The 13278-nt window shown below is 45.0% G+C and overlaps 1 protein-coding gene across 1 annotated transcript; it reads right to left on the bottom strand.

Annotated features, from left to right (window-relative positions):
• Window positions 1-1262: 1262 nt before the first annotated feature.
• Window positions 1263-8976, bottom strand: LOC123445704 (AP3-complex subunit beta-A). The gene is made up of 11 exons (XM_045122730.1): window positions 8624-8976; window positions 8466-8542; window positions 6677-6923; window positions 5988-6596; window positions 5373-5546; window positions 4794-4920; window positions 4605-4714; window positions 3861-4061; window positions 2824-3788; window positions 2491-2739; window positions 1263-1727 (listed from the first exon to the last, which is right to left on the bottom strand). The coding sequence occupies exons 1-11, from the start codon at window positions 8825-8827 to the stop codon at window positions 1379-1381; spliced, it is 3312 nt and encodes a 1103-aa protein (XP_044978665.1). The 5' UTR covers window positions 8828-8976; the 3' UTR covers window positions 1263-1378.
• Window positions 8977-13278: the final 4302 nt, after the last annotated feature.

Here is a 13278-nt window from a genome sequence, read left to right as displayed (position 1 = left end):
GCAGACCTTCGAGTACCGCGACCCTCGCGGCCGCAAGACGGCGTGGCTGATGGAGGAGTTCGGGACCGTGCTGCCGGCGGCTACCGACGGCGACGGCGTCAGGGTGCTCTGCAGGGTGACGAGGACGGCGGCGGTTGACGACGGGAAGGAGCGCGGGGAGAGCAGCAAGGCCGCCCAGGGCCGATCTTCTAAGAGGCGACGCCGCGGGGAGCAGCATGGCATCGCCGCGGATGCAAAGGATGAGCAGATGGAGCCATTGGAGCAAGACATCCCCAAGGACGAACCAGAGGACGAGCCAGAGGCATGGCAGATGGTTACGATGGAGGACGACGAGCAGCACTTGGAAGCAGAGCAAGAGACATGGGAGATACTTGCCATGGAGCACGAGCCAGAGCCAGAGCCAGAGCCGTTGGACACCCTTACTCAGAACATGCCAAGTTCATTGGAGATCCTCACCATGAACTCTCCAGAGCCATTGGAGATCATTACCAAGGAGGACGGGCCAGAGCCATTGGATGCAGAAGCAGTCAGCACGGCGACAACGGCCTTGGATCAAGACTCCGGCGCGGCGAACAAGGAAGCTACCTCTAATGCAGAGATGGGGATGCCGGCCGATGCAGAGTGGAACTACCCGGAATTGTTCGTGCAGCGAGAGCCTCCGCCCATGGAAGACATCATCAAGCCTCTGCTTGCGCCGCCTCCACCCATGGATGTCATCATGAAGCCTGTGCCGCCTCTGCCTCTGCCCATGGAAGACATCATCAAGCCTCTGCCGGCGCCGACGGGCCAAGAATTTGAGCAGGGAGCCCCTCTGCCGGTGGTCCAAGAATTTGGCGTGGCATCTTGGGGTTGGGGAGGCCATGGCCGGCGTTGCTTAGTGAGGCCTACATCGTTATCTTGGATACTACCTAGTTTTTGACCTTGTTATCAGTTACAACAATCACTTTCTCTTTACTAGTTTTTTTGTCTGAGATGTAGCCATTAATCGATCCCTGCTGTGTAAGTATATAACTGGATTTATCAATTGCACACTGTCATCATAATCCAAGAATTTATAGTTAAAACTCTGGAATTTATTGCTCACACAGCAATTTCATGCCATCACTTGCAGTGTCACCATTAACATTACCATACAGTATCACGCCGCAACGCATATGCTATCGCGGAGTCTCTCATGTATTTTCGAACAGCAAGCTCGCCATCAGGTTAACAAAAAGATCAATCTAACAATGAGAAAAGGAATAAAAGGTGTTAAAAAGATGTACAGCAATTGACCGTGTTACTCTAAAGCCCTCGGCATTCACAATAATGTACAATGATTTACAGTATCCACAAAAGTAGCATTCGAACCAAACTTGCAGAACTCAAAAATGCCCCTTCACTCTATGATAGCTACAACTCTGTTCAGGAGGTTCAGGCCGAACACCGTGTCTTCAGAGTTCACCTTTACGGTGAGATCCAGTGGTTCTGAGGTATGCCCATCCGCCACGACAGTGATCAGGCAGGGATTCGAAGTGCTCAGGATCTCGCTGCTGAATCGCCAGCACAAGCCGGAGGCGTCATCGATGCTGAAGGTCACCGGCATATCCATTGACACGAGGTGCACATTGGCGTTGCTGAGTAGTTTCAATGCGAGAGTTTGGGCTACTAGAAGATTCTTGTCGGCGTTGTGGTCTCTACTCTCGTCGGTCTGCTCGTGCTTTTGAAGATGATCTTTGAAGGTGCACCTGTTGCAATTCCCGACAGATTTAGTTCCAGCATATAATCAACACTCAACAGTTCATCACAACATGAGTTTGTGATGACGTGGGCTCAGGTTATGCAATAAAATTATCATGGGGACGAACAATCAGATAATTTAGTGCACACATGAAGATAATCTTAATTTGGATTTGCATTCATACACATGATGCATGCTAAGTGCATAATAAGTATCATGTGCCTTAAAAAGTCTGATGGTATCCATAAAATGAAAAGAAAAGATGCCTAAAACGGTACTCGTCTGGTAACAAGATGTTTCAGTGGCTGAATATAAGTCTTCGAATATTTTTATTTAAGTGGCTGAATTAATAAAAAAACTGAGAATGTATTCCTACTTGATTTACTCCATTTGCTATGCACTATGTTGAAAACACCACAAAGACATTCTTTTTTATATATAATAGACATTCTTTTCTAATAGTACATGATGTATTAGAAATAACATGACGAAAATACTCCTCTTTGTGTGTTCCATTATAACTTAGCAGCGGCGTGGTAATTTGTTCAAGGCGGAGCAAGAGGGACCTCCTTTTCCTCGACATTCTTCTATAGTTAATGAAATGTGCAAACTGAAGCTTTTTCATCAGTGGCAACTGTTTCCGTTTGGGGAGGCAGATCAGTTTGTACCAGTAAACACGGCATGATTTGGCTTATGTGTCAGATCAGTTCCTAATCGATGCGACTGCATGAAACTAAGTAACTAGTAAAGATAGGACAGAGTCTGGTTACCTTCTAGCGTACTCAAACATTCCCCTCAGCTGGTTTTCCTTGCATAGAAAAGCATTTAGGTCCATGGGTAGTGGTCGTACAAAATAAGCAATGTCCGGGTGCAGTTTGGCTGGATGCCTTTTCCCATTGCAAAGGACAGACAACTTCAAGGGCAAGAGATGGTGATGAAAGTGGACCTGAAGAAGCATCTTAGCTGTCTGTTCGGGAGGCAGTGACTGTATCTCTTCAACAGGAACAAGAGTTGGTATGCTGCAGGTAAGGCCGATTCATGAGCTGAGAAATAAGTTGACGAAGAAGAAACAATCACAATACAGACAATATAATGATGCATACCTTGCGGATCCTTCTGGTGTTTGGTCCATGCCAGCCTTGCTACCAGAAGCCTCTTCAGATTTAATGGTTATATCCGCTAATTGTTCTGTTGTGACATTCTCGACAAACAAGTCTACACATACTAGCAAGCGTGATTTGGCTGAAACCTCAGACGAGAAGGCATATAGAACACTCAAGCCATCACTATCCGATGGATCTAACAACCTATGCAATTTAGGTTTTCTCTCAAAGCTGCGAGTGGTAAAAGAAACCCTTGCACATGATGTCTGTACCGAATCCTGAACAAGTGGTGCAGCAGGAGCCTCATCAAGCCATGACTCCAAGGCTGACTTAGACATTAGTTCTGTCAAATCAGTAGAGATGAGAGATGCCAAATTTTCATCGACAGCTCGACCTGCATAGGCTTGATCTACATTACCATCATACATATGAATCAGTGGAGCTTCCTGATTCTCCTTTTGACGATGAAGGTTATGGCCATCATCATTTGAATCACTATCAGCTTCACTTTCTGAATCATACACAGAGCCGCTCTCGTCCCTTGAAGATCCAGATTCAGCATCAGAATTAGTACCTTCGGAGGAATCAGCTACGCCTCTGGTTGGTTCTATGGTCTTATGAATTAAGATCATACTTCGAGGCTTCGGAAGTGGTGCATAACCAGGCGCTGCATGAAGTACAACTTGTGACAGGGAACCAGGAAGATAAATCCGGTAGTTGCTGTCTGAATTAGATGGAATAGGTATCTTCCCACCAAAGATATGATCAGCTAGCTCTTTAATGACATCTACATTCTGTGATTGACATGAGGAGTCATTTTCATTAGTACAGCATGGCAGAAGTCCTGACAAGAAACGTGCACGATCACGGACATCATAATTCATGTCACATGTAGCCAACTGAATGACATATGCCACTATACTTTTGAATTCTTCTAGCTGTTCTTCTGCAGAATGTATGATAACCTGAAAAAATAAACCTATTACCAATCTCCATTGAAGTGTAAGAAAATTAAAGTTAGGACTTGTGATATATACCTTTGCAGAAGCGTTTAGGATCTGAAGCTTTGTCTCGAGCACTTCGGTAGCAAAGGACCATGCCAGGTACTTAAGAACAACTGGAGCTATCTTTGGGATGAGATTTCCAATAGAGCTATACTCACCAAATATCCAAATGATCAAGGACCGTGCTGCAGGCTCCTTAATTGTATCCAGACAACGAACCAAGCGGATAATCACCTTAGGAGAACAAAATTAATGAATATGTCAATAAAAAAATGTATTTAAACAGTAGTGCATGGTATCCTGATATCCTATATCCACATTTGTTCTTGAATATACTTTCAATAAATGATATCACACATTGTACATGATAGAAAGGGATTAAATAGTCCATCAGCCTTCACTAGAGCAAAGGAAATTGTCGCTTAAACAAGATGATATATGAAAACCATACACTGTACAATAGACATACATTCCATGTAGAAAGAGGGGAGAAAGGTTTCAGGCAACACCATTCTGTACTGATCTGAGTTGTATATGCACCACATGTAGATGACACAACATGCATAACCCACCCCTCTGGATCTGACACGGAGATAGATATGAAGAAGGAATAGGGGATAGTGTAAGTGCCCAAGTCAGCTATGCTAACATTCCAGGCACTGATACAACTGCTTTATAGAATGATCATCATAATGTCAAGTGAACACATTGCAAAAGTATACAACAAATCTGTGGAGCTCGAGGATTAGAAGCTTATATAAATTAATATTGTAGTACCTTTTCATGAGACGCTGCATCTATTTTCACTATTTCTTTTATTGACAAGATGGCTTGCACTAAAACAGCATCTTCTTCATTCAAGTGAACCGAGTTAGTGATAGACAATTCTGTAACAAGGTAAAAATCAAACATTATTATTCAAGAAGGATGATCAACCACAACATATGCAGAGAGAACAATTATTACCATACAGTACAAGTGTCAAAAGTCCCTCAAGACAACTGGAGGTGATAGAGGGGAGTTTCAGGCCACACAATGCAATTGCAGCAACCGTATCTGCCACGAATCTCCTATTCGGATCTTTAATATAATCCTGGCAACAATTACAAAGTACTATAAGCAGAATCTCAGGGAGATGTAACTAGAAATCCTTGATCACATCGGTAAAGGACATCAATTTTTCACACTGCTAAGCTTGCCTATAAGTTATCATTTGACTCTAAGAGTTGTTTCTATTACACACAAAAAAATTCTAAATGTTGTTTCCTGACTAATTTCCATGAGTAAAACACTTATAGATAACAAAAGTATTTATACTTAGATCCAGGAAAAGTTTTTAAAGGTGTATTTAGCTTGCGTGAACCATACTCAGTATGACACCGGGAATATTGCCTTCTTAAAAAATTATTTGGCAGAGTGAGTGATGAATTTGTTACCTTAAGGGGAAGTTCTACCAAAGACATTCACATGGGAAGCAAATATAAGATTGCAAGTAATCGTGACAGCTGAACTTATATAGAACATGTTGTAGGTACAAACAAATACCTGAAATTCTTCAAGAATGGCTGGAATAGATGACTCTGTGGCGATGGTGGTGAGTATTTCAAGCTTCAAAGCCCTGGTCTGATACGGGTCTGAAGCGCATATGAAGAAATCTTCATAATACGGAGCAAAAAATAATGGGGCAGTCTTGGCAAAAACTAGTATGTTGCCAAGCATCTGCAAGAACAAAAAAGGGGGGAGTCGGCTCAATAAGAAACTAACATCATAAAAACAGACATCTGCTGGAAAATTATTAGATTTTTATGTCTGCAGGAAATGCCTTAATATTTGTTTCCAAGATGTAATAAAACAAACTCAATGCTCAGATTTTAGCTTCATCTAACACAGTTGTGAGTGCAAATGTGTGCATGTCTTCTATGAGCCCAAGCAATCACGGAGACAAAACTCAAAGCATGACAGTTGACAACTCTATAGTAAATATGAGTATTAGTAAATTTTTATTCTACTCCACTATGATATGATATTTACGTACATAAGTTGATTTCCGAGACAACCTAGTTACATGATAACAGAAATGATTATTTAAATATACAATGCCATAATTATTCCTTGTTGGAATCTGGGATACGATATAAGGCACAAATATGTAGAAAGTACCACATATGTCGCATCAGGAGATGAACGTAGAGTAAATAAAATTGGGCCAACAATTCTCTTCACTTCCTCAGCTGGAGCCATTATCCAATGAACACTTGCCGCTGCAAGTATCACTGCACTATTTTGGCTCCAAAGAAGAGGCGATGTGCATTTCAATAGAATTACGACATCATCATTTGTGCTAGTAGTGACAGATGGAAAGCTGAATTTATCATCGTCTCTATCAAAAGCTCCTGAATATTCTTCAATGTAATGCCGGAACAACATAATGTTTGGCATAGTGCCAGAACCTCCTTTAACAATAGTTTCCGCCTGGGTGCTGGATATATTACTAACAGGAACTGAATCCCTGCCAGCCTGGGTCTCCAAAGACAATTCTGAAGCAAACATTACAGAATCCTTGACCAATCCATGTTTTGCTATCACATAACGCAAGAGAATCTCAATTAGAGTAATCTGATACCATTCCTCAATATCAGGGAGTGTTTCACAGAGCCGTCGGAAATGCTTTGCTATCAGCGCTAAACAATTTGGACAAACTGACTTAAATGCAACTGCAGCAGCTCCCACTACTCCAAAGGAACTGTCACCAAGCAAAACGTCCACAATCTGCAAAAACATGATCAGGTTTCAGATAGACAGAATGTCGACAATCAACACAAATGAGAAGCAGGTCGCACTTAACAGACCTCCTCCAAGGTTGTGTTTTCCTCTGGAAGCAAGTCATAGAGCTTACAAAGTGCATATGCCGCGCATTTCCTAACATATGGCGATGGATCCCTTGCACATTTCTTCACAGCCACTAACACGAGTGGAGCCACAACGTGTAATCTGATGCCAGCCATAGTGCGAAGAGCCCAAGCCCTTACCAATGGGTTTATGTCTGATAAATCTTTCTGGAATATGTTAATAGAAAGGAGAGCTTCATTTTGCCGCCTGCAGCAATAGCAAGAAATGTTGTAACGTCGCATGCCAATCACAGAGAGAAATAATATTTTTATACAAAATTCCACTTGTTGACCAAGATTGAAACTTATGAAACAGCATGATCCATTGATCCTTGTCTATAACATCACAAGGATGCTTGTATTATTCGAGAACAGGAGATACACATTTTTTTCATTGGATTATAGTTCATATATTGCTGTTGTACATGTTTTTGATCATATTGCAACATTACACTTATTCCCTGCCTGCCTGTTGTAGAACAATACACTGTTCATCTGATTATGATTGCGAATGTCTAGTGTTTAGCAGCAGTGTGATATGTTTGAGTAGCATCTAAATTTATGTCAAATACTCAATGTGATCATGCCACAATGTCAAGGAAGCAGATAAATTATTTTGGATACTTTCTTGTGAGATTGAAAAATACACTTCTGTTCATTAAATTTGACATTGAAGTAATGAGCTTAAAATATGTCAATCAGATAAAATGTACGCAACAAATATTGCTGATAGTCCCTGGTGAGATCTGAAGTACAGTACTAAGACAATCACACAGGCCAGAATGGTGAAACGTGAGCTAATAAATAACTACAAATTGGACAAAATTTTAACATTTTTTCAGGTAACCCCATGCAACTTTCTACTGCAAGAGGAGGAACAGAAAGTCATGGGAATAGCATATGCACATCACTGTCATCAATTGAATTATTCTCTACAGGTCTGGGCTGGACACTTTATATTCAGATTCAGACATGCTGATGAATTACAATTTCCACAGAGCTTTCAGGTCCGACTGCTGACTGGAAAGGTAACTCTCAGGAGCACCAGTATTCTTTCCAAGCAGAGAGCAGGGTAGCCAAAACACCTCATCGACCTTTCATGTTTACTCGCTAACTTCTCGTCAATCTAGGAGAACCGTGACAAGGTTTTCCAAAAGAGCCCGTGCAATTCACAAGCTCCGATAGATGGTCTCTTACTATTTAGGTGGAAAAGTCTCCGCGCGAAGCAACATGTTGCGCTTTGGCCATGTGGGAGACGAGTGCAAGTAAATAAAGCCATATAATGGCACTAATAATAACTTGGTTCGTGGGCAAGCAAAAGCAACCTGTAATGACACTCTTATCAGGTTCAACTAGCCTCCTCGCTCCTCAGATGTCAAGTTTATGTCATTCCCAGTAAGTTCTTCAGTCCAAGTGTGTTGCTAAGAAGTAATTCCCCTTGCTGGAAGTGGAATTTTCCTTGGTTCCAATTCTAATCGAACTATTTACTGTGAAGCAGAAGTTCCTGTGCCCCAAAGTTCAGATAACAGCGATATATCGACTATGATTTCAGTGACAAAAGGAAGGCGTGTATCACCTGCCCACTTAGCTCCAACAATCTGTCTGGAGAAATCACACGCGCGAGAAACAATGCAAGTAAATCTAGCTGAAACAGCTCCCACCATAATCTACTTAGCTCGGATCTGGCGGAAGGAACTGAGATCGCAGCAGAGCAGAGGCAGGGCGAAATGCAGATGAGGGCATAGCTTACGTCTCGGCGTAGTGGAGCAGGTAGAGGTAGACAAGCTTCTTGACCTCGAGCGACTGCGCCGCCACGTTCTTCACCACCTGCGCCGCCCAACAACCCAGCTCAGTGGCCCGAATCCGATGGAGAGATAGGAGAGGGGAGGAGAGGGGGGAAGGGGGAACCTGGGGGAAGAGGTGTGCGACGTCGACGCCCTGGGCGATGAGGGCTAGGAGGCGCTTGAGCGCGTCGACCTTGTCTCCGTCGAAGCGGGAGTCGAGCAGCGCCGGGATGGCGGCGTCCTCCGGGTCGTCGTACAGGTGCGCGTCCGTGCCCATCCGCCCCACCACCCACGACGCCGCCGCGCCGCTCGCCCGCATCCCGAACATCCCTCCCTCTAGGCTGGGCCTGCTTGCCCCGACGGATCCCTCCGGCGGAGGTGGGGGCGGCGGCGCGGATCTCGGCGGCCGTCGCGGTTCGCCGGGGAGAGGAGGGAGACAGAGAGGGGGAGTGTGTACCCAGTCCACGCGAGGGACGGCGATTGGGTGCGCACGGAGTGGGCCTCAATGACTTGTGACCCGGGCCGTCGGGGAGAGGGCCTGGCCCGTTTTTCCTGTGGGCCCGCAACCCGCATCCATCCAACGCGCGTGGGCTGGGGACACCGTGCCGAGGTGCGTCGACTCTCAACTCCGGCCATCTCGCGATAGAGAGAGTCTCCTCCCCTAGACCCCCTTCGCCGAGTCCCCCCTTCCAATCTTGCCGCGCCATCCCATGAGAGGCCAACGAGCTGGGGTGAAGGCGATCCACCCAAGGAGGCATCGGCGCATCGCCCATCGTCGTTCCCCACGCCGGTCGGAGACGAAACGGGACCTCGACCGACTAACCCATCAATCGACGGTGTCCGTCATGTCAGAAATCTTCCAAAGCTTATCATCATGGTTCCAGGTAAGTGATTGTCCCATTGTTTATTTACCGACTTTTCACAAGTGATTGTGTGATTGTTTACTGATTTCTAATCTTTTTTAAAACAAACAACTAATTGATCTTGGAACAAAAGTGTTGTGTTGTTGCTGGTAGTTACTCATAGCTCCACGGTGTCTGTATATGGATTTCTTCGGATTGGTGAATAACAAATGATCTTTCGTCCATTCTTTTCTCGTTAGAAGATGTCAAAAGTTTATGGTAGAGGATTTCATATACCATGCATTAATCGCTTGCTTGTTGGTTCATATGAAGTTGCAGCTCTCATCGGGCAATCAAATTGTTGTAGTAACGGCATGTCTTGCTGGTGTACCAAAAGTTGAAAGGTTCCTCGGTAAACCTCATGTTTATCTTCATCTTAGAGTATTGCTCGGATTTTAACAAATCTAGTGGTAATGCTCAAGTATGGAAATGCAGGCACAGGTTGCCAAAGCAGGACGACGTTGTTCTTTGTTCAAAAAAGTGGGAAGCTAAAATTGGCGACGCAGATTGGCACCCTTCCCAGGTAGTCATCGTTGATAAGGGGGTTTCTTAGAGGATACCAAAAACTTCCTCCGTTCCATAATGTAAGACGTTTTTTTGACACTACACCAAAACTGGAGACGCAAATTGGCATCCTTCCGAGATAGTCATCGTTGGTAAGAAGATTTCTTAGAGGATACCAAATACTCCCTCCGTTTCATAATGTAAGACTTTTTTGCACTGCGCCAAAACTAGAGATGCAAATTGGCATCCTTCTCATATAGTCATCGTTGATAAGAAGATTATTTTAGTGGATACCAAATACTCCCTCCGTCCCATAATTTAAGACATTCTGGACACTACCCTAGAGTCAAAAGGACGTCTTACTTATAAAACGGAGGGAGTATTTCATGACTCCATCTAATTGGTGTGTTAATGCTTTGCTGTAGCAAAGTTATAACACGGGACCATGGTAAACTAATAGTAGGAGGACGTTGATACAAGAGTGCGGTGTTGAAATCTCCGAGTTGGCAACAAAAGCATTGCTCGCAATGAACGAGTACAATCCTAGTGGCAACGGTGCTGGGACGGGTTCTATGGAACTGCAAGGGACGGTCGCATTTCATCGATGGAGGAAGTCGTCCACTCCATTCCATCATGAGATTGGTGAGCGCACAACAAGAGGGCATATGTACGTAATCTATCTCTCACACACACTGTAGGATCTGAAGTATGTCTATAGTGGGTGATTAGACTACTTGACCAAATAAAAACTTAGCATTTTTCCATTTTTAGTTGTGGGCAAGTTTTAGCAATTGTAGCAAGTCAAGCACACCCTACACATGCAAGTCTAAGAGTATAGAAGCGGAAAGTAAAGACATGCACATGTAAGTAGAGGCCAGGGATAGGAAAATCAAACGCAAAGATTGACACGGAGATTTTTGGCGTGGTTTCGATAGGTGGTGCTATTATATGTCCACGTTGATCGAGACTTCAACTCACAAAGGATAACGACCGCAAGAGTCCACAGGGGGCTCAACCCACGAAGGGTCCATGGAGAAGTAACCTTGTCTACTCCATCATGGCTTACGCCATGAAGAAATAGCCTCACTCGCGGGATAGATCTTTACAAAGTAGGCGATCTCCTTGCCCTTAAAAACTTCTTGGTTCAACTCCACAACGCGAAATAGAAGGCTCACAAGCGACACCTGACCAATCTAGGAGACACCACTCTCCAAAAGGTAATAGATGTGGTAGTATGATGAAATCCTTGCTCTCGTGCTTCAAAAGATAGTCTCCTAAACACCTAATCACTCTCTCATAGATTTGCCTTGAGTAGAAGAGATTGATTGGGTGAAAAGCAACTTGGGGAAGCTAGAAATCAAGATTCATATGGTAGGAATGGAATATCTTGATCTCAACACATGTGTAGGTGGCTCTCTCTCAGAAAAATGGATGGGCAAGTGTTGGTTCATTCTGAGTGTTTTTTTTTGCATAGAGAGGTTGGTGGAGGGGTATATATAGGCATCTCCAACACATTCAACCGTTACAACATTATTGCCCAACTCGGTGAAACCGAAGTAAAAACTCGGTGGCACCGATTAATGCAAAATGTGGCATCTTTAGACTTTTTTATGAGACCGATATGTGAATTTCGGAGGGTCCGATTTTGACTGGCCTAAACAGTTACCAAACTCGGTGACACCGATTTGCAAAACTCAGAAATTACGATGTTAGCAAGTGGCTAACCAGGTCTTTGACGGGTCTTGTGTGCAGTTATTTGCATCCCCTCCTGCTCATAAATACATCACATACCCGTGTCGGATGCCGATCTTTGACAAGGAGAATCAGAGGGTTTCATATCATATATATGGACCAACCCATGGAGGAATGCAGATTCGGAAACATAGCACCAACATTGTGCGAAAATGGCGAAAAGTCGTCACCCGGTTGGGTTAAGTTCAGCACGTACAGATGGGACCTTACATCCCAGTTTCAACAGGCGGCCGGGATCTCGCATAATGTATGATGCGAGATACGCTGGATGGAGGTAATGATGGGGAACGTTGCATGGGAAACAAAAATTTTCCTACGCGCACGAAGACCTATCATGGTGATGTCCATCTACGAGAGGGGATGAGTGATCTACATACCCTTGTAGATCGCACAGCAGAAGCGTTAGTGAACGCGGTTGATGTAGTGGAACGTCCTCACGTCCCTCGATCCGCCCCGCGAACAATCCCGCGATCAGTCCCACGATCTAGTACCGAACGGACGGCACCTCCGCGTTCAGCACACGTACAGCTCGACGATGATCTCGGCCTTCTTGATCCAGCAAGAGAGACGGAGAGGTAGAAGAGTTCTCCGGCAGCGTGACGGCGCTCCGGAGGTTGGTGATGACCTTGTCTCAGCAGGGCTCCGCCCGAGCTCCGCAGAAACGCGATCTAGAGGAAAAACCGTGGAGGTATGTGGTCGGGCTGCCGTGGAAAAGTCGTCTTAAATCAGCCCCAATACCTCCGTATATATAGGTGGGAGGGAGGGGACCTTGCCTTGGGGCTCAAGGAGCCCCAAGGGGGTCGGCCGAGTCCAAGGGGGGAAGGCTCCCCCCCCCAAACCGAGTTGGACTTGGTTTGGTGGGTGGGAGTCCTTCCCTTCCTTCCCACCTCCCTTTTTTTTCTTTCTCTTTGATTTTTCTTTGTATGGCGCATAGGGCCCTTTTGGGCTGTCCCACCACCCCACTAAGGGCTGGTGCGCCAACCTTACGGCCTACGGGCTTCCCCGGGGTGGGTTGCCCCCCCCCCCCCCCGGTGAACTCCCGGAACCCATTCGTCATTCCCGGTACATTTCCGGTAACTCCGAAAACCTTCCGGTAATCAAATGAGGTCATCCTATATATCAATCTTCGTTTCCGGACCATTCCGGAAACCCTCGTGACGTCCGTGCTCTCATCCGGGACTCCAAACAACATTCGGTAACCAACCATATAACTCAAATACGCATAAAACAACGTCGAACCTTAAGTGTGCAGACCCTGCGGGTTCGAGAACTATGTAGACATGACCCGAGAGACTCCTCGGTCAATATCCAATAGCGGGACCTGGATGCCCATATTGGATCCTACATATTCTACGAAGATCTTATCGTTTGAACCTCAGTGCCAAGGATTCATATAATCCCGTATGTCATTCCCTTTGTCCTTCGGTATGTTACTTGCCCGAGATTCGATCGTTAGTATCCGCATACCTATTTCAATCTCGTTTACCGGCAAGTCTCTTTACTCGTTCCATAACACAAGATCCCGCAACTTACACTAAGTCACATTGCTTGCAAGGCTTGTGTGTGATGTTGTATTACCGAGTGGGCCCCGAGATACCTCTCCGTCACACGGAGTGACAAA

This window comes from Hordeum vulgare, chromosome 3H, assembly GCF_904849725.1.
Source record: "Hordeum vulgare subsp. vulgare chromosome 3H, MorexV3_pseudomolecules_assembly, whole genome shotgun sequence".
In the NCBI taxonomy this organism is placed as follows: Eukaryota; Viridiplantae; Streptophyta; class Magnoliopsida; order Poales; family Poaceae; genus Hordeum; species Hordeum vulgare.
The sequence above is the reverse complement of the archived record's forward strand: the minus strand, read 5'-3'. Positions and strand labels throughout refer to the sequence as shown.